Source organism: Neltuma alba, unplaced genomic scaffold (genome assembly GCF_004799145.2).
Source record: "Neltuma alba isolate B1F8T4 unplaced genomic scaffold, ASM479914v2 tig00010119_pilon, whole genome shotgun sequence".
Classification (NCBI taxonomy): domain Eukaryota; kingdom Viridiplantae; phylum Streptophyta; class Magnoliopsida; order Fabales; family Fabaceae; genus Neltuma; species Neltuma alba.
In genome coordinates, this window is record NW_021635071.1 from 76,679 (window position 1) to 98,518 (window position 21,840).

Sequence of the window (21,840 nt, forward strand, 5' to 3'; positions counted from 1 at the left end):
CTTGAAAGAGCATTCAAAGATATTTTTATAGAATTTTGAACCACTCCATTTAAATTTTTCTATATTAAGTTATGAATTTTTGAAGTTGGGCTAAAAATTGGATTTTTACCTGATGAACAATAAAAATCCGAAAATCAGCATTTTTCATGGATTTTTGAGCCCAAGACCATCCAATATGGTCTAAAATGGTTTTAATTAAACCCTAAGTAGATTCAATAGTAAGGTGTGACAACATCAATGAACTACCTTTTACTTATTCTTACTTAAAAAATGTAAAAATAGGCAATAAGAGGCAAGATCATAAGTTGCTTGAGTCTTTTAGGAAGGTAGAAGTCAACATTCCCTTGCTTGACCTGATTAAAAAGATTCCTAAATATGCAAAATTTCTTAAAGAGTTATGTACACAAAAGAGGAGATTTAAGCCTAATGAAAGAGTCTAATTGCCCTCTAATGTGTCTACCTTGTTTAAACCCTAAACCCTAGTAAAATGCCAAGAGCCTGGATCTTTCACCATCCCTTGCACTATAGGAAAAGTCACTATAGGGGGAACCTTGCTAGATCTAGGAGTAGCCATTAATGTCATGCCTAAGTCTGTTTACACTTCATTAGGAGTCAAGACTCTTAAGTCTACTATTGTTGTACTCCAACTAGCTGATAGGACTATTAGGTACCCTGAGGGCATTATTGAGGATCTTTTGGTCCAAGTTAACGATTTGGTTTTTCCTGCTGATTTCTATGTGCTTGACATGTCTTCTGAGCTTATAAATGACACCACACTAATCCTTGGTCGACCTTTCTTAAGGACTGCTAATACCATGATTAGCATGAAAGAGGGGACTATTACAATGGAAGTGGGTGATAATAAGGTTTCTTTTAACATGCATAAAGCAATGAAACATCCTTATGAGGACTATTTACTTTCGGGTGTTAGCATGATAGACATTACAGTTGAGGATGCTTGCTCTAAAATTGAATTGCAACATGATTCTTTCTACTCTGACCTTTACTCTACTGATTCTAATGATAAAGATGAATCTATTTCTTCTTTTTCATCTCTTTCTACTTGTTCATGTGGTGGTGACGTGATATGCCTTGACTGTACTATAATTAATTGCATGCTTTCGATCCCGTATACATTCTCTATGTCATCTACCGATATGAATTCGAATTGTGATTCTTCTATTATCAGTGATGATTCCCTTGGAGAAAGGTTTTCTGTTGATATTTCAGATTGCCCTAACATTATGGAAGCTGATGCTGAAATGAAGAATGATGGTATGGAGAAGAATCCCTCCAAGGTGGTTGCAGCTGTAGATCAACTTGAAGTTCGTTCAACACTTGGAGAGGAAGGAAACTACAAAATATTCAACTAGAGCTATTATTGGTTGAAGGAAAAGGGAGTAATCTGTTCTCTCTTGAACTTCATAAACTGGTCCCTCCTGTTATGCAACCACCCATGCTTGATTTGAAACCCTTACCCCTTACTCTGAAATATGCTTTCCTTGAGTCTAATAAACAATTACTTGTTATTATTGCTAGCTTGCTGTCTGAGGATAAGGAAGAGAGACTCTTATCTGTTTTAAGGGAGCATAATAGGCAATAGGGTAGACCTTAGTGGATATTCCTAGAATTAGTCCAGCTATTTGCACACACAGGATTCTCCTTAGTGAGGGATCAAAACCAGTGAGGCAGACCCAGAGACGACTAAACCCTCCTATCCTTGATGTAGTTAAGAAGGAGATTACTAAGCTTTTAAGTGCAGGGATTATCTATCCCATTTCGGATAGCAAATGGGTCAGTTGGTACACGTAGTACCCAAAAAGAGCGGGGTGACCATGGTTAAGAATGAACAGGATAAGCTTATCCCTACAAGGGTGCAAAATTCATGTTGTGTGTGCATAGACTATAGAAAACTCAATGATGCCACATGAAAAGATTACTTCCATATCCCTTTCATAGATCAAATGTTAGAGAGGCTTACTGGCAAGTCACACTATTTTCTTTAGATGGCTTTTCAGGTTATTTTTAGGTTCCTATAACCCCCAAGGATCAGGACAAAACCATATTTACATGCCCTTTCGATACCTTCACTTATCGTAGGATGCCATTTGGGTTATGTAATACTCCAGGCACCGTTCAAAGGTGCATGATAGCGATTTTTAGTGGCCTCCTTGAGAAAAACATGAAAGTTTTCATGGATGACTTCACAGTCTATGGGGAGAGTTTTGATCAGTGCTTGAATAGCCTAAAGCAAGCTCTTGAGAGGTACATAGATAAGAAGTTGGTCTTAAATTTTGAGAAATGTCATTTTATGGTGGATAGTGGGATAGTTTTAGGCCACCTAATTTCCCAAAAGGGGATTGAGGTTGATGAGGCTAAGATTGAAGTTATTTTCTCACTTTCTTACCCCGCCTGTCATAAAGATTTGAGATCCTTCTTAGGGCATGCAGGGTTTTACTGGTGATTTATTAAAGATTTTAGTAAAGTTACCTTACCCCTTTCTACTTTGTTGAAAAAAGATGTGGAATTTAACTTTGACGACAATTGTAGACATGCCGTTGATACTCTTAAATCTATGCTTGTTTCACCTCCAATTTTAATTACAGCTAACTAGGATTTACACTTTGAACTATCATGTGATGCTTCTAATTTTGCAGTGGGTGCCATGCTTAGTCAAAAGGAGGAGAAGTAAGCCAGAGTTATAGCTTATGCTTCTAAAACACTTGACCCAACTCAAGTTAACTATACCACCACCGAGAAGGAGATGTTTGCTATTGTTTTTGCCTTGGATAAGTTTAGGCAATATCAAATCAATTCTTGAGTGGTTGTGTTTACAGATCATGTGGCGGTTTGCTATCTACTCAAGAAGCCACAATCCAAGCCAAGATTGATAAGGTGGGCTTTGCTTCTGCAAGAGTTTGATATTGAGATAAAAGATCGAGCCAGGGCAGTGAATCAAATAGTCGATCACCTAAGTAGGCTACCAGAGAATACAAAGGGAGTAGACTCTTTTGAACTCGTGATTCTTTTCCCAATTCCACTTTATATGTTGTGGTTGTTAAAGGGCCTTAGTATACTGATACTGTCAATTATCTCATGACCAGACTCACCCCTCTTTTTATGTCTAGATTTCAGGCACAGAAGCTTCGAAGCGAGTCCCAACACTACATATGGGATGTACTACATCTGTGGAGAATGTGTAGTGATCAAGTCATTAGGAAGTGCATGCCAAGTGAAGATTTCGAGCCCATCATTTCAGCTTGCCATTTCATGGTTTGTGGGGGTCATTTTAGTACAAGGAGAATATCTAGGAAAGTCTTAGATTCTGGATTTTATTGGTCAACCCTTTTCAAAGACTCTTTTGCATTTTGTCAGTCCTGTGACAAATGTCAACGTTTTGGAGGGTTAGGAAAAAGGCATGAGATGCCTCAATAGCCTTTATTGTTTTGCGAAATCTTTGATGTTTAGGGAATTGATTTCATGGGACCCTTTCCTTCATCCTTTGGTTTTGTATATATTTTGTTAGCTGTAGATTATGTGTCTAAATAGATAGAAGCGATACCTTCTAGAAAAGATGATGCCCAAGCTATTTTAAAATTTCTTAAATCAAACATTTTCTGTAGGTATGGGATCCCAAAAGTTGTAGTGAGTAACAGGGGTACACATTTCTGCAATAGGGTTGTAGATAATCTATTTTCAAAATTTAGTGTCACTCATAAAGTCTCCACTGCCTACCACCCCCAAACCAATGTTCAAGCTGAAATTTCAAATAGAAAGGTGAAGCACATACTGAAAAAGATAGTAAAGCCTTCCAAGAAAGACTGGAGTTTACATTTGGAAGAAGCATTGTAGGCTTACTGGACGGTATACAAATCACCTATTAGCATGTCCCCTTACTGCTTGGTCTTTGGGAAAGCTTGCCATTTACTAGTGGAGCTCAAGCACAAGGCCTATTGGGTAGTCAAGTAGTGCAACATGAATATAGAGTCTGTCGGAAAGGGGAAGAAGTTGCAACTGCAAGAGTTGGAGGAGCTTAGACTCAAAGCTTATCAAAACTCTAGACTCTATAAGGAGAAAACAATATTCGTGCATGACCGGGGAATCCTATAGAAGCATTTTAAAGAAGCAACTGAGTACTGTTGTATAAGGCCTGGTTCACTTTCAAGCAAGGGAAATTCAATACCCGATGGGATGAGCCCTACACGGTCACAAGAGTGCATAACTTTGGCATGGCTGAGCTTTTACATGAGGAGACTAGAGCCAGACTCAAAGTAAATGGCCATCTATTGAAGCTCTACCATAAGAATCAAAAGCCTCCTTAACTCCTAGGTTATTTTTTTCCTTCACTCATTTACTTACTTTTGCCCTATTTTTGCTCGTGATATATCCTGTGCATTGGTATGCTGATCGAGTGTTGGGAAGAAACCATCTCAGTAGTATAGTTTTAGTGTAGTTGGTTATTTTTCCATTCAATAAGATTCCCTTCTTGATTTTGACCTCTGCTCTTTCTTGTTGTGTGCTTAATTGTTATAGTGCAATAAATTGTTAAATTATCTATTTTTGATTGATAGAGAAAGTTTGCTACTCTTTTCTGTGTGTTGTGCTACCTTATCATGCACTTATTGAGCACCTTTTGATCTCATTTTGTGCACTTAAAAGTTTTTGAAGTATCCAGCTGCCCTTTTTGTTTGTGTGCTTTGTTCCTCTACTACTATGTTGTTTTTGTTTAGTTTTTGGGTGTCTATGGCTACTTTCACCGCAGTGAACTTCATCCTTTACCGTAGCAAAGTTGCTCAACTTGTGTTTGTTGCTCTCGGTATACCTTCACCATGATGAACTCCAACTTTTGTCACGACAAAGCTCACCCAGTTCTATGTGTTGCTCTCAGGACACTTTCACTGTGACGAACTTTTGGTTTCATCACGGTACCGCTATGAAACCCCAAATTCTGCGCATAAATTTTCACAGAAACCCTACTTTTCAGTGCTAAATTACCATTCTGCCCTTTGTAACTGCCTACCCATTTAATTTCTTTAACTCCATTTTCGTCTTTTCACTTCCCTTCAACCTTTAACCTCCCCAAACATTCCCCTCAGTTGCAAAACCCCTCTAAACCGTCACCCCTTATTTTTCCCACCTCCTCACTTCTCATTCTTTTTCTTCCCCATCTTCTCCCGTATTCAACCACCACTCCTCTCTAGTTTACCCCACTGCCTGCCATCCTCTTCTCGATTATCCTTCATCCCTATGGTGCTTATCATCTTCAGTGCCTACTCACTCCTTCTCTGTGCAAGTTTCCCCTTTTTCTTCTGTAAGTTTTTCTTCTTTTTTCTTTTTTAGTTACTTCTTTCTTTCCTCTGTTTTCTATCTTTGTTTCAGGGTAGTTATTTGTTTAGTTCGTTTAGTTGGTTGTTTAGTTGGGTTTTTTTCTTTCAGTTTTCAGTTACGTAGCTCTTAGGCTATCTAATGATTCATGGTGCATTTTTTTTTCCTGTGATTCCTTTACTCAACTATCAAAATTTTTGGTAAATTAAAAACCTATGAATCATTACATAGCCATTTGCTATTGCCTAGGTTGGTAATTTTGCTTTTTCTGGGGTAGTTTTAGCTGCTGTCTATTTGGTGTTTGTTTAGTGTGTTTTGTTTGTTGTGTTTAGAGAATGCCTCATACTAAGAACCTTGCACCTGTGTCTGAATCTAATTTTAGGGATGAGTATACTTTTAAGGAGCTGTATGAAAAGATTGATTAGAGACCTCTTCTTGAGGAGCGACCTTTTCCCTTAGACCCCCCAGATAACCCTTTTGTCTGCCAACTCCGAGCATCTCAATTGACCGGTTTGGTCTGAAGCATTCTATGGGAAATGATGCTTTTGTTTGCCATTTCTACACCTATGCCTGATTCCATGGTTCCATGATCATTAACTTTCGTAATGTTCATGTCCACCGTTTTTTTAACGCTGAAAACATTCGCTACCATTACTGCCTTCCCCCTTGTCACCATTCTAGTTATTCTAAATCTAGAGATAACTATTCTTCTGACGATGTTGTCTAAACCCCGTGTCATGAAGGTGCCACTTGGCATCGTCCCCACACTATAAAACAATACCTAAAGCGATCCAAGTTTCGACTAGAGGCTCATCCTTGGCTACACTTTGTCTACAACAACTTAGTACCTACTACCTACCCAGCCAACGTTCCTAAGCACCAAGCCTTATACATCTACCTTCTCATGACTGGCCGATGATTTGACGTAGCCGATACTATTTACTCAACTCTCCATGATGCCATCAATACCCCCAAACTCACCAACAGTATCATTTTCCCCCACTTAGTCACAGACATTTTTCACGCTGCCAATGTCCCTGAGTACAATAATGACGTACAGCTACTTTGAGCCAGCCCCCTTATTTTGTTATGACCGCCTTAAACAGCCCGTTATTGGACCACCCCCTCCCATCCAACCTATCTACGACATTAGAGCAGCCCCTGCAGCTGGTGTACCAAGCCAAGAAGGCCAGGATGATCAGGAAGCTCCCGAACCTATCACCTTGAACATCCTGGCTGATGATATTGATGACCTGGCAGAGCACATCCACCAGTTGTGTCACACTCCTCCGAGAGATGAAAAGGCAGAAGGATCGCGATGCTATTTATGATCGAGACCGGTGTTACTGCCGTCGTATGGATGCTTTGATTGCTAACCTGTTGAACTTTCTCCTACCCCTCAAGGAGGATGACCCTCAGAGTGGAGCAGGGACATCCGCAATGGGCACTTCTAGTGTAGGACCATCTGGGTCTGGGACAGATGATACTGGGATGCAGTAGTAGTTCTTTCTTTGTTTGCTTTATTTCTGTTTTAAGTCGATGCTGTGGGATACTTTTTAAGCTTTTTGGTGTTTTCATTACTTTACACTTGCCTTGTTGGATTAGATGCTCATTTAACTTTCAAATACTGATAGCCTTCTTACTTTGCTGTTATCTTTACAATTGCATTGATCCCTTACTCTATTTTCACTTATCCTTTTTGTTTTGCCTGCAACCTATCACCCTTCTCCCTCCTTTTTGTGAATTCGATGTGTTGTGCTTCAATTTAAATTGGACTTCACAACTTCCGATTCACTCATTGATTGGTTTGCATGTACCGGTTTAAACATTGAGGACAATGTTGTGTTTAAGTATGGGGGAGGTATCTCCATTTTTTATTTCAGCAAATGCTTCATCATGCATCCATTTTAACTCTTTTGGTCCTTAGAACTGATCAACTGTGGCATTTTTGAAGTTATGAAAGTTAATTTCTAGGGAAGTTTGAAAATTGCATTGCATTCTATCTTTCTACAAACCCTCACCACGGCAAACTCCTTCCTTTAACATGGCGAAGCACTTCTTTCTCAGCTATTTTCACTTCTCGGTCATACTTCATCGCGGCCAACTTATGGTTTCGCCACAGGGAAGCAGGCCTGTTACCAGATTTTCTTCTTGGCCAATGTTTGCCATGGCACACTCCTTCCTTCACCACGATAAAGTCTAAGTAAAAAACAAACCTTAAATGCTTTACAATTTCATTTTTCTTCCTTTGGAAATCCTCTTGTTTAAGATTCTTAATACTCCTGCATTTTTAAAAATTGTTGAAAAATTCAAATTATACTTGTTCTTTTAGAAAACTACCTATGCTTTTAAATGATGGTTGAACTTAGACTGGTCATTCCCCACTGTTTTTTGACAGAGTAAATGAGGGTATGTTTTGAAAATAGGATTATGTACTTTTAAACCTTGAGATTGATTAATTGAGATACTAGCCTTGTTGGAAGGATATTTGGGCCCGAATTTGTTAAATTGTATGAGTCTGTTTAGTTTCATATTTCTCTAGAACCTGTTTTAATCCTTAATCGAAGCTTGATGAATCAACATTTTGTGAACATGATAGAGGCATTCGATTCCAAACCCTTATTACCTAAACACAAGCCCAAACACCTTACCATTTCCAACCCTTTTGGACCTTCACTTTAAGTACATGCATACAAATAAATTGTAAATATTTTATTCTATGTTGGCCTTGGTTTTATGTTTAAACAAAAAAAAAAGTGTGAGAAAAACCAAAGAAAGAAATAAAATAAATAGTAAAAAAAAAGAAAAAGGAGAGTTGGTATTTCAAAAAAAAATTATTATTATTAGCTCCTTTCTTCAGGAACATTTATGTTCCGTGGATAGAATAATTGTTATGCTTATACTCAATTCCTCTTTCTCTTTTATTCCATCCATTTCACTTGACCATCACTAAAATTTACAAACCCTAAAGTCCTCTTGATTTGCAATTTGTGGTTCTTATGGTGGAGAGGTAAATTATCACAAGCTTATGGTAGAGATTGGACTGAACAGACTTAGAGTGAAATAATCCCAAGACAAGTGAGTTGAGAGCTAAAAACATATCCTTGAGATAAATCTCTTTTGTTCAATCTTTTGGATTAAATGTCTATAGTGTTTACTTTCTTAGCGTATCTTTGCTTTACCGTTGTCAATCTCCATGGGAATTTCTTACTAATCTTCTACTATCATCTTAAGCATGTTAGTATTTCTCATTGCACTGGTATCTTTTTGAATCATTTTTAGGCTTTGTCCATGAGTACAAAAGTCTAAGTATGGGGGAATTTGATTGAGCTCAATTGTTTATACTATTTGATGGCATTTTCTATGTTTTTGTTACACTTTTTGACTTATTTCTAATGATATTTGTACTTAATTAAGATTGATGGTCTTTGTTTTGAGTTAGGGTTGTTTGAGGGTAAAATTGTCATATTTATTAATTAATTGCATTTAATTGATTTTTGAGACAATTGATCCCTTAAACCATTTCTTTTTATTTTAGGACACTTAAGAAAAAAAAGAGCCAAGAGTGAAGACTAAGGAAGTGTAGCACACAAGACGCAATAGCGCCTATACTAGGTTTCGCTGCAACCAACTCATGTTTCGTCACGGCGAAGCAAGGATCCTCCACTTGAAGATCCCTTTGGGAAGGTTCACCGTGGCCAACTTCTATCTTCACCGTGGTGAAGACACCATATCAGCAGAAGTCTTCTCGCCCATGGTTCGCCATGGTGAACCACTCGAATCAGTAACCCAGACTTGAACCATTTTTTAGAAATTTTACCTACCCACTCTAAAAAACCGACCCAGTACACCTCAATACCAGTTTAGAAACCCTATTTTCATGCAAGTAACATCATTCACTGAGACCATAGCCTCTATCCCTGTTTTCTCTCATCTTTCTCTCATCTAACCCTAATTTCTTCCATTTTCCACTATCAAACCTCCTGATAAGTCTCATTATTTGCATACATTTCTAGCCCTAAACTCATGCTTTTGCCATCTATATTTGCATACTTTGGGCATAATTAGCTTCCATTGTGCATAAGAGTTGGTGAGAGGAATTGTGAGGTTTTATAGGTGTTTTTACATGTTTTTATATGATTTTATATGTGTGTACTTTTGATCCCTGCTTTGGTATGAATTTCAGGGAGTTTTAGTAGCAGTTTTGCCATTCTGTCTGAGGCGCCACGGCGGATTTAGGAAAGCGCCGCGGCCGATTTCCAATGGTACTCTCGGTGAAAGGCGCCACAGTGGATGGACTAAGGCACCACGGCGGACGGAAGTTTTCATGAAGCTCAGGATCATTAATCAAAACGGCACCGTACAGGACAGGCGCCGCGGCAGAGGCGCCGCGGCGGATGACGAAAAATTCCATATTTAAATGCAGAGTCGCGCGCTTCAACGGGATACCAGATTTTTCAGTTCCTCATTCTCCTCCCAGACGCGATTTTCTTGCTCTCTCCACCCTCTCTCATTTCTCTCTTCCATTTTCGTCCAAATTCATCAATTTCCACCGATCAACCATGGATCTTTCATCAATTCTTGCTGTTTCTACCCTAATCCAGAGTATGAGTAGCTGAATTTCCAAGTTCTTCTAGCAATGAAGCTAGCTTGAGTTCATAGAGTTGAATAGGGAGTCATTCAGATCTAGTTTCTACTTTCTATTCTAAGGTTCATTTGCTTCAGTTGAACAATTGTGGTTAGAATGAAGGTTGGATGATTAGATTTATGTTTCTTGGAATTTAGATCTGATTGAACATTCAGATATGAGTTGTGTCCTTTAATTCAGTTGAATAGAGGATTCTCTATTGATTTGTAAATCTAATTCGTTTTACTTGGACTGTTGTTCTGTAAATCTGAATTTTGGTTGAATACATTGATGATTCACAGTTGTGGTCATTCTTAGAGAATTGCAACTTGCTTCTCAAGTTTTCTTGTCAATTGATTTTCCTTCTCACAGATCAAAACAATAAATCTAGTAAGATAGTTGTTTCTGATCTGTGTTAAGAGAGATTTGGGCAGTAGCTGAATCTATCCATTTAATTGACATTAAGAGACTCCAAATTATAAGATTGAACAAGGAAGGTTGGATAAATTGCTAGGGGAACTACTATCTCTTATCTGAATCTTCTTTTGCCTTTTGCCTTTTACCTTTCATTAGATTTGTTTCTTGTTTCAATTTCTCTTTTCTGAACTCCAAGCTTTCATTTGGGTAATTTGATAATTAAAAGTGAATTGTTAAGAATTGAAATACAACTTAAGGCTCCCTGAGAAGAATGACCTAGGTAGTGCCTCACTTGCTGCATTTCCCTAGTAAAACTTTGATTACCTAGCGACAAGGTTTATCAAATTGGCGCTGTTGCCAGGGAGCCTTACTTGTTGAGGTTCTAAGCAATTCACTGGTGTGCCAAGAAAAATTTTTATACTTGAAAACCCAAAACTTCATAAAAAGTAGTTTTAGTGTTTTTGAGTTGTGTTTGCATTTTCACTCTTGTGCTTTGTTGTTAAGTAGTTTCCCTTATTGCTGTGTTCCAAATTCATTCCATAGGTTGTCAAGGAGTTAACACAATTTGGTAGGCTGTGAATTGTTTGAATCCTTGCTGTAGCAACCTTTTTCCTTTTAGTTGTTCTTCCATTAAACCTAATGATGGTTGGTTGTTTTTATGCTTTTGAGATTTTTTTCTTGTTGAAAAATTAGTACCATTGTGTTAAGGGTTCAATTTGCAGGAGTGAAGGTGTGAATAGTGTCAGAAGCTGCTGTAGAATTCGTCCACCTGGTTTATCAGTATCAGGCGCGCGGCAGATATCACCAGGCGCGCAGCGCCTGTCCAATTTCAACTCAGCAGTCATCTCTGTAATAGAGGCCGCGACGGATCTGAGAAAGTGCCGCGGCGGATTTACAGAATCCCCTCTTAACTTTCTGTCTTTTCTCTGACTTCTTTCTTTTTTCTAATTGCTTTTTCACATTTATTTTATTAGTCTATTCTCTTGTTCTTTAGTTGCATGTCCCAGGATAAGGTTCTTATACGTTTTGATTGGGAAATCAATAGAACTCTTAAGCAAATCAAGAAAACCAAACAAATAGCTGAGTCTAGTAAGCAACCTATAGTGAGTGAACCTTCTCCTCAAGTTGAAACTTGCTCTTCCTCAGAATCTGAATCTACTTTAGGAGGGTTTATAGACAATCATTTTGTGATGGATCAAAATAATAACAATGCTCAAACTGAGAGAGGTGATGCTACAAATAGACCTCAAAATGAAAGGCAAGCTGAAAATGTTCTCCATAATGCTAATCTTCAATTGAATAGAGATGAGGAGAATAGGAGCATTAGAGAAATTAATAACTCAAGTGTGAACTGTGATCCATGTGGTTTTTATAACTTTGAAGCTGATTTTGAACTTAAAGGTACCTTGATTAATACCTTACTAAGATTTCTTGGTCTTGCAGGAGATGATCCATATAGACATCTTCAAAACATGCATGCTGTTTGTTCTTCTATGAAGCCCCATGGTGCTCAATTGGAAGATGTGCTAAGGAGAGCTTTCCACTTCACATTAGAAGGAAATGCCAAAGAATGGTTGCAAAGTCTACCTCAACATTTCACAACACTCACATGGGAACAACTAAAGAAGGCCTTTTTAGAGAAATACTTTCCTACATCAAGAACATCTAAATTGAGGAAGGCTATCTATGGAGTTCAACAAGATAGTAGAGAGACCTTGTATGAGTATTGGACAAGATTTCTAGCTATGCTTTCTAAATGTCTAAATCATCAAATCAACAAGTCTAATCTAGTCTAGTATTTCTATGAGGGTTTGCTATCTCATCACAAGAACACAATAGATGCTGCAGCCCATGGTTCACTGTTTGATTTGACTCCTCATAATGCTTGGGAATCATTGGAGAAGATGGCTAACAACAACCAACAATTTAGCACAAGGGACAACCAATCTGTCAATGAAATTTTGAGGTCAAATCCTACTAACTTTGACTCTCAATTTGCTGCCTTGTTGGAGAAGATGGACAAGAGAATGACTAGGATGGAGCAACTCTTGTCAACTAAACAATGTGGTGCTATGGGAACATCTCAAGCCTTGGTAGCTCCCTCTTGTGACTCCTGTGGTTCCATGATGCATTGGACTGAATCTTGCCCTTCTCAATTTGAAGAAGTGTCAGCATGTATCAACAAAGATCCGGTCAATATCAGTAAAGGAACCCTTTCTCCAACACTTATAACGAAGGATGGAAGGATCATCCCAATTTTAGAATAGGTTCCAGCAACGTCAACATTCAGAACAAGCTATGGTTCCTTCCCAAACTACTCAAGAAGTTGGTAATTTAAGGAATGATGACATGTCGCTCTTGTTGAAAAGCATGAACAGTATGAATGCTAATCTCAGTGCTATGGCATCTCAAATGGACAGAATTGATAAGCATACCACTGCATCTGATGCAAGAATGGCCGCCATAGAGAATAGGGTTGAACAATGGGAGACTAAGACTTTAAACTTGGCTAACTTTGTTACCCAAATTTCAGATAATCTCAGTAGTTTTTAAGCAAAAACAAGTAGAGCTTTGCCTTCCAATACTGTGATTAATCCCAAGTCATTGAGTGCCATAAGTTTGAGAAGTGGAAGAAAGGTGACAGTCACTGAGAATGATGAAGAATCTGACTTGGATGAAGATCATTACACTAAGGGGAATTCTGTCTAGAAAGAGAAACCACCAAGTGTGGAATCTGAAAGCTTAAGAGAGAAGCAACTTCTGCAAGCAAGAAAAGAAGTCGGATTTAGAAGTGTAACTACTGAGGGTTGCACAACTGAAGCCGGCCCTTCAACTCAGGATGATAAAGGAGTTCATGAAGCACCATTAGGAGAGAATTTGGAGCAACCTTCTTCAAGGATTTCAGAGCCTAACCAGGACAATGGAAAGATTGAGCAAGAGAAAGTTGAAGATTCTCACAGGAACAACAAACCGGAAAGTCAAGGTAAGGAGGTAAGCTTGAAAGATCTACCTTTTCCTAGAGCTTTTATGTTTGGGCAGAAGGTTGCAAAAGAAAAGAAAAATAAAGAAGTATTAGATTTCTTTAGTAAAGTAGAAATTAATATTCCTTTGTTAGATTTGTTGAAGAAAGTGCCTGAATATGCAAAATTCTTAAAAGACATTTGCACTAATAAAAGAAAGTTTAAAACTAATGAATTGGTGCAAGTTGGCCCTAATGTTTCAGCCCTTTTTAAAGCTCAATTACCTGTGAAATGCCAAGATCCAGGAGCTTTCTCCATTCCTTGTCAAATTGGTAAGTTTCATATCTCTAAAGCTTTGCTAGATTTAGGTGCTGCTATCAATGTAATGCCAAGTTCTGTTTACTATGCTTTGGGAGTTGAAATCATGAAACCTATAAGTGTCTTAGTGTAATTAGCTGATAAGTCTATTAGGAATCCCAAGGGAATCTTAGAAGACATTTTGGTTCAAGTAAAAGACCTTGTATTTCCTGCTGATTTTTATGTGCTAGATATGACTAATGAGGCCATAAGTGAAAGCACATTAATCTTGGGTAGACCATTTCTAAGAACCGCCAATACCATGAGTTGCATGAAGGATGGGATTATAAAAATGGAATTTGGTGGTCAAGAAATTCAATTTAACATGTATAAGATGATGAAACATCCACATGAGGATTATTCTCTGTTGGGGCTTAATATGATTGATGTGTCACTTGAAAATGAGTGTGAATCTGTTTTTGAGCATGATAGCAATGATGATACTGAAGATTCTTTCGTTTCTTTCTCCTCCATATATTCTCCTTCATCTTCTTTTTCTTCACACCTTGATGATGTGCCTAGCATTGATTCTAAAATTGATGGCTAGCTTTCCACTTGGAGTGAGTTGTCTTCAGTTTCATCCATTAAGTCTTCCATTGATGCTAATTCCACACTGTCAAGTGATGACCAACCTGCAAGAAGATTGCTTGTAGATTTCTCAACAGCACAAGAGAGTGAATCAACTCCTATACAAGAAAGGGAAGGTGAAAGGCACAAGACTCATGATTGCAAGGCTAGCCCAATTCTCATGGATGAACCCCCATTCAAGGAGCATGAAGCTGAACTTTCTGAACAACAGGATTTGTCTTTAAATTCTTATCACATTTTGTATTCCACCCCTGTTTACAAGTCACTTGATCTTAATTTCTTTAACTATGCAGAACTGGAACACTTCTTGGGAATCATGCGAAGTGTAGCTGCTCCCGACCCTATGAGATTAAGCATGACACCAACCAAATTTGCCAAAATATACAGCATAGGGAGTGCACTTTTGCAATCTAATTTTACTTGTGATATTGGAATTCCTCAAGATTATTCTGCATCTAACTTTGAGTTCTCACATGGATTTACAAATGTTTTGAATGTATTGTTGCAGGGACCAATCAAGGAGCGTTACTCACATGAGGATGAATGTACAACTGCAGTTTTTGGTATTGAAGCTTTGAAGCAATCTGAAAATAATTGCACTACCTTGGAGCTCAAGAAACTGATACCCTCAGTAGTTCAACCTCCTGAATTGGAGCTTAAACCCTTGCCATCAACATTGAAGTATGCATTTTTAGCTGAGAATGAAAGACTACCGGTGATAATTTCTAACTCTTTGACTGATCTTGAAGAGTCTCAGTTACTTGCTGTTTTGAAAAGGTATAGAAGTGCAATTGGGTGGTCTCTAGCAGATATTCCTGGTATTAATGCTTCAATTTGCACTCATAGAATATTGTTAAATGAAAATGCAAAACCCATAAGACAACCTCAAAGAAGACTTAACCTACTCATACTTGATGTTGTTAAAAAGGAAGTAACAAAGCTGCTTAGTACTGGTATCATATACCCTATTTCAGATAGTGAGTGGGTAAGTCCAGTTCAGGTTGTTCCCAAGAAAAGTGGGATCACTGTGGTTAGGAATGAGAAAAATGAATTAATCCCCACTAGAATCCAGAATTCTTGGGGTGTTTGCATTGATTATAGGAAGCTTAATGATTCTACAAGAAAAGATCATTTTCCCCTACCCTTTAGAGATCAAATGCTTGAAAGATTAGCTTGTAAATCTCACTATTGTTTCCTTGATGATTTGCTAGAGAATGGGATTGAGGTGTTTATGGATGACTTTACCATCTATGGAAATAATTTTGATGGATGCTTACTGAACTTGGAAAAAGCTCTATCTAAATGTGTTGAAAAGGACCTTATCCTGAATTTTGAAAAATGTCACTTTATGGTTCAGCAAGGAATAGTTCTAGGTCACCTAATTTCTGAAAAGGGAATAGAGGTAGACAACGCAAAAGTTGAAGTAATTTCATCTCTACCCTATCCAACAAATCTTAAGGAGCTTAGATCTTTCCTAGGCCATGCTGGATTTTATAGAAGATTTATAAAAGATTTTAGTAAAGTGACTTTTCCAATGTCCAAATTACTGCAAAAAGATGCTTTCTTTGATTTCACTTATGAGTGTAAAATGTCTTTTGATGAGATTAAATCCAATTGACTTCTCCACCTATTTTGACTTGCCATAATTGGAATTTACCATTTAAATTGTGTTGTGATGCCTCTAACAATGCGGTGGGAGCAGTTTTGGGACAAAAGGATGGTAAGGCTTCCAAGGTTATTGCTTATGCTTCAAAGACTCTAGATAAGGCTCAAACTAATTACACAACTACTGAAAAGGAGCTCTTTTCTATTGTTTTTGCATTAGACAAGTTTAGACCTTACCTAATTAACTCTAAGGTTACTGTTTTCACTGATCATTCTGCTGTTAAGTATCTTTTCAACAAGCCACAATCCAAACCGAGGCTCTTAAGGTGGATGTTGTTGATCCAAGAGTTTGATATTGACATCAAAGACAAACCTGGAGCAGAAAATGTGGTGGCCGACCATCTAAGTCGCTTATCAGAAACTACAAGGGGAGTAATTGGTTTAGATTCTGTTTGTGATGAGTTTAAGGATTGTTCTGTTTCTGCCTTGTCTCTCATGGAACCTTGGTATTGTCACATTGTCAACTTTTTAGTTGCTGGTCTAATTCCTCCTTCGTTGTCTCATTTTCAGATGCAGAAGATTAAGAGTAAGTCTAAACACTACATTTGGGATCCTCCAATCCTTTGGAAGGTATGCAATGACCAAATCATTCAAAGATGTGTACCAAATGAAGAATTTCAAGACATCCTGCATGCGTGCCACTCTCAAACTTATGGAGGTCATTTTAGTGCTAACAAGACTACAAGAAAAATATTGGAAGCTGGTTTGTATTGGCCATCACTCTTTAAAGACTCTTATGAGTATTGCAAGAATTGTGATATTTGTCAAAGATTTGGTAGCCTAACTAAGAAACATGAACTACCCCAACACCCAATGCTTTTCTGTGAGGTGTTTGAAGTATGGGGTATTGATTTTCTGGGCCCCTTTCTTCCTTCTATGGGTTTTACATACATTTTTCATGCAGTTGATTACCTTTCACGATGGGTAGAGGCCATAGCAACCAAAAAGAATGATGCTGCCACTGTTTCAAAATTTCTGAAAAATAACATTTTTTCTAGATTTGGCATTCCTAGAGTAGTAGTTAGTGATAATGGCACTCATTTTTGTAATAAATTGCTACAAGGGTTATTCACTAAGTATGGTGTAACACATAAGACATCCACACCTTATTATCCCCAAAGTAATGGGCAAGCTGAAAATGCAAATAGAGAAATCAAGAAGGTGTTGGAACGCATAGTTAAACCATCTAGGAAGGATTGGAGTGCTAGATTAGATGATGCTTTGTGGGCATATAGAACTGCATTTAAAACCCCAATAGGCATGTCTCCTTATAGATTGGTTTATGGTAAGATGTGTGATTGAGCTCAAGATATTATTATCTTTTCATCTCATTATCCATGATTTTGTGATACTTTCTGGCCCTTTTTAATGATAATTGTGCTTAATTTAGATTTAGAAACCTTACTTTAAGTTAGTGTCATTTTGAGGATTAAATTGTCATAATTGGTTGTTAATTGGATTCAATTGATTTCTAGGACAATTGATACTTCAATTTGTTGCCCTTTTATTGTAGGACACTAAAGATTGGGGCCAGAATTGAAGAACTCAAGGCAAAAGAAGCAGGAAAGGACCCTCTGCCTAAGTTCGCCGCGGCAAACATCTTACTTCACCACGGCGAAACTCATCTGTCAAAGCAAGGCTCTCTGCCATGTTTCGCCGCAGCGAACCTCTCGAATTAGCAAATCTCATACCCGACCATTTCGAGAAATTTTGACCTACCCAACCCCAAGAACCGACCCATGCATGAAAGTTTCGGGTTAGAAACCCTATTTTGGGTATGATGAGATCAGACTATCACTATTCAGCCTCCACCTACGTCTCTTTCATCTTTTTTCTCTCATCTCCACCTCAGAAACCCTAATTCCATTTCCATTTCTTCCATCTGCTGCTGCCATGGCTGAAGAACAATACCTAGTTGGAGTTGATTCAAGAGTTATGACGAGCTAAGCTTCTCAACTCTTGAATATGGTGGAAGAAGCATGAGTTCAAAGAGCTTCAAAGGGGAGTTAGCTTCATCCATAAGTTCTAGTTCTTTATTTATGAACTTCTAGGTCTTAGGATTTGTAAATATGGGCTGAACTATTTTGATTATGGTTGTAATCAATTCTGGATGATTATCTTGTGTATTGGATTATTTAGTGTTGAATTTGAGCTTCAATACATGTGGTTACATGTATGTTTCTATGCAACTCTTTTGATACTCTCCTTCTTGCATGGTATTGTTTGATTGTTGAGTTAATCTAGGCTTGCATTAAACCAAGTGCATTAATTAATCTTAATACACATACTAAGTGAGCTTAATAGGATCTTATGAAATGGGTGACATTGATTAAGATCCTAGACTTAAAGAGTTCTTTAAGGTTTTTTTCATTTAGAAAACTTGGTGATTTCTACTCCCAAAATTATTTTGAACTATGATTGCTTCAGAGCTGTATTCAAGAGATTACATATCATTAACTTCACTACATTACCACTACCTTAGAAAAATCCAAAAACATAGTAATTTAGATTTAAATTAATTGCATTTAGTTTTGGCATTTCATTAATTGTTAAAAACCCAAAAACCCCTCTTTCATTACTCTGCATAGCATTAGTCTAACCTAGATATCTAACTAAGGCTCCCAAAAGAGAACGACCCGAGTTTGCATTACTGCATAGCTTGGATAAATTTTTGAGCGAGAACCTCTAAGCGAATGACAATTAAGGCTCTCTTTCAAGTGGCGCCGTTGCCGGGGAGCCAAGAAATTGGTTCTCTAGGTTAGCTTGTGCTATTTGATTGACTTTTGAGGTTTTGATCTTTTTGGGTGGCATTTAGGTAGTTTAGTTGCATATTTGTTCATAGTATAGGTTTTCATCTTGCATAGCATCAAAATTTTTGGAAATAGAAACAAATATACTGATTTTCTTGATTTTCAGCATCTCTCACGTTGCATCAGTGAAGTCCAGTATCTGATAAGCATTCTGTCAACTTTCGCTGCAGCCAACATTCTCTTTCGCCGCGGCCAACTTTTCAAATTACTGAGGAAATCCTCTCGGGACACTTTCGCCGCGGCCAACCTGTTATTTCGCCGTGGCCAACTCTTTGAAAAACCGAAGGATTTCTCTTGGGATACTTTCGCCGCGGCCAACCCCTGTTTTCACCGCGGCCAACTCTCTGCAATCACATACTTGGTCTCCTCTGCCAACATTCGCCGCGGCCAACATTTCTGGAAGTTTTAAAACTTACACTTTGCTTCTTTATCTGTGCATACATACTCATACCTACCCATACATACTTATACTCATCATTACACTTTCATACTCACCCATACGCTTGCATTCATCACATTGCATACTTTTATTTGACTTTGTGTGCTGCAAGTCAATTTTGTTACTTATTCTCTTGTGATACTTATTTTGCATGCCACGAAAAACCAAGCTTATGCCCTATAACCCGGAGATTGAGAGAAGACTCACAGAGATAAGAAGAGAGAAAAGAGTCGGAGGGACAAGTAAGTTGGTGATTAAGCAAGAGAATATTTCTGTGGAATCTAGCTTATCCAGTAGTGAGAGTGAACCTACTGACCAAGAGATAATGGCTGATTTACCATAAAACCAACCTCATCCTAACCCCAATGCCAACCAAGTAAGGAATGGAGGCAATGGAGGAAATGGTGAACAAGAGAGAGTGGGAGAAAATAATGGGAACCCTAAAAGAAGAACAATTAGGGAAGCCACCACATCTAGTGTTAACTTTGACCCATTTACTGCTGCATGTCCAAACTTTGAAGTTAACTTTGAAATTAAAGGTTTATTGATTAACTCTCTCCTAAAATTCCATGGCTTGACAAGGGAAGACCCTTATCTGCATTTACAATCCCTTTCTATGGTCTGTCAGAGCATGAAGCCAGTAGGAGCATCCTTAGATCAAGTGCTGTGGAAGGTTTTTCATTTGTCATTGGAAGGCAAAGCTCGCGAATGGTATATGAGCCTTCCGAGGCATGTGGCTGATGCATACCACAGCTGGGGGAACTTAAGGAAAGCTTTCTTGGAGAAATATTTTCCGGCTTCTCGGACTTCTTCCATGAGAAAGGAGATCTATTCAGCTAAACAAGACTACGATGAGTCTCTGTATGACTACTAGAATAGATTTCAAGACTTGCTCTCAAGATGCCCATACCATCAAATTCCTGATGAACAGCTGGTCCAATATTTTTATGATAGATTGAAGAACCAAGAGAAGGGTATGCTAGACGCTGCATCAGGAGGATCTTTAATAGACTCTATTGCTGAAGAAGCCTAGGATTTAATCAAGAAGATGGCCCTGAATCATCAACAGTTGAGTGCAAGAGATACTAGGGTGGTTAATGAATTGGGTACCTTTTCAGTGCACAGTAGGAGAATGGACGCTTTGGAATCAAAAGTCGATTCTTTGGGAAGCCAAGTGACATCTCAATTGTCTTTGATCACTGCTGAATTGAAGAATATGAGTGTGCATCGCCCATCCACTCCTATGGACATTACAGCACCTAGTTGTGAAACATGTGGATCAGTTATGCATATTTCTAGTGTTTGTCCGAGCCGTTATGAGGAAGTGTCTGCAGTCTTCCAAGGCCGCCCAAATCAAAAGTGGGACCCCTACTCCAACACTTACAATGAGGGATGGAAATCAAACCCTCGACTGAGCTGGAGGAATGATGATAGTAGACCTCCAAATAGATTTCAGAAGAGTGGAGGAGCTGGTCCATCTTCAAACCAGTTCCAAAACCAATCTTAAGCCTTGGCGGTCCCACCTAAGGATGACACAAATCAACTCCTACACAATATGATGGCTTTAATGAAGGAAGAAAGGGCAGCTAACGCTACTCAGTTCAACTCCTTAGCTTCACTAATTCAACAAGACTCATCCAAGAATGATGCTAGATTTAGTGCTTTGGAAAAGAGAATGGAGCAATGGGAGACTAAATCTGAGAACATTAACTCCTATGTAACTCAGTTGTCTAACAACATGAGTGAACAATAAGCCAGGAGCAGTGGCACAATCCCCTCCAACATGGTTATCAATCCTAAGGGCTTGAATGCTATCACCCTTAGGAGTGGGAAGCAAGTGAAATTCAGAGAAGAGGAGGATGAAGTGATAGAAGAAGAAATTTTGTGTGATGAGCAGCCACAAGAATCTTCAAAAGTGAAGCAATCTGAAAGCTCAAAGGAGAAGAGGTTGAAGCTGAAAGAAGCCTCAAAACAACATGATGGCAAGGGGACAAATGTGGAATTTGAGCCAAGCAATCATGGAGCCTCAAGCACGGAAGGTAAGGAGGTAAACATCAATGAACTACCTTTTCCTAATGCTTATTTGAAAAATGTGAAAATGGGTAAGGAGAGGCAAGATCATGAGTTGCTTGAGACATTTAGGAAAGTAGAAGTAAATATACCCTTGCTTGACCTGATTAAAAAGATTCCTAAGTATGCTAAGGTTTTGAAAGATTTATGTACTCAAAAGAGGAGATTTAAACCTAATGAAAGAGTCCAATTACCCTCTAATGTGTCTGCATTGTTTAAACCCCAAATTCCTGTAAAGTGTCAAGACCCTGGATCTTTCACTATCCCTTGCACCATAGGAAAAGTTACTATAGGGGGAGCCCTGTTAGATCTAGGTGCAGCCATTAATGTCATGCCTAAGTCCGTATACACCTCTCTAGGAGTCAAGACTCTTAAGTCTACCACTGTTGTGCTCCAACTAGCTGATAGGACTATTAGGTATCCTGAGGGCATTATTGAAGATATTTTAGTCCAAGTTAAGGGATTGGTGTTTCCTGCTGATTTTTATGTGCTTGACATGTCTTTTGAACGTGTGAATGATGCTACACTCATCCTTGGTCGACCATTCTTAAGGACTGCTAACACCATGATTAGCATGAAAGA

At 38.3% G+C, this 21,840-nt stretch overlaps 1 protein-coding gene across 1 annotated transcript; it reads left to right on the plus strand.

Annotated features, from left to right (window-relative positions):
- The first annotated feature begins 1,157 nt into the window (after window positions 1–1,157).
- On the plus strand, window positions 1,158–4,833 carry LOC114754227 (uncharacterized). The gene is made up of 3 exons (XM_028943007.1): window positions 1,158–1,325; window positions 2,030–2,265; window positions 4,731–4,833. Exons 1-3 carry the CDS (start codon window positions 1,158–1,160, stop codon window positions 4,831–4,833), a joined length of 507 nt encoding a protein of 168 aa, XP_028798840.1.
- The last annotated feature ends 17,007 nt before the right edge of the window (window positions 4,834–21,840 follow it).

Coding starts and splice junctions, on each gene's coding strand:
- LOC114754227 (XM_028943007.1), top strand. CDS start 1,158: ATGAATTCGAATTGTGATTCTTCTATTATCAGTGATGATTCCCTTGGA. Junction 1,326..2,029: donor CAGCTGTAGATCAACTTGAA/GTTCGTTCAACA, acceptor GGTTATTTTTAG/GTTCCTATAACCCCCAAGGA. Junction 2,266..4,730: donor CTAAAGCAAGCTCTTGAGAG/GTACATAGATAA, acceptor GTTTTTGTTTAG/TTTTTGGGTGTCTATGGCTA.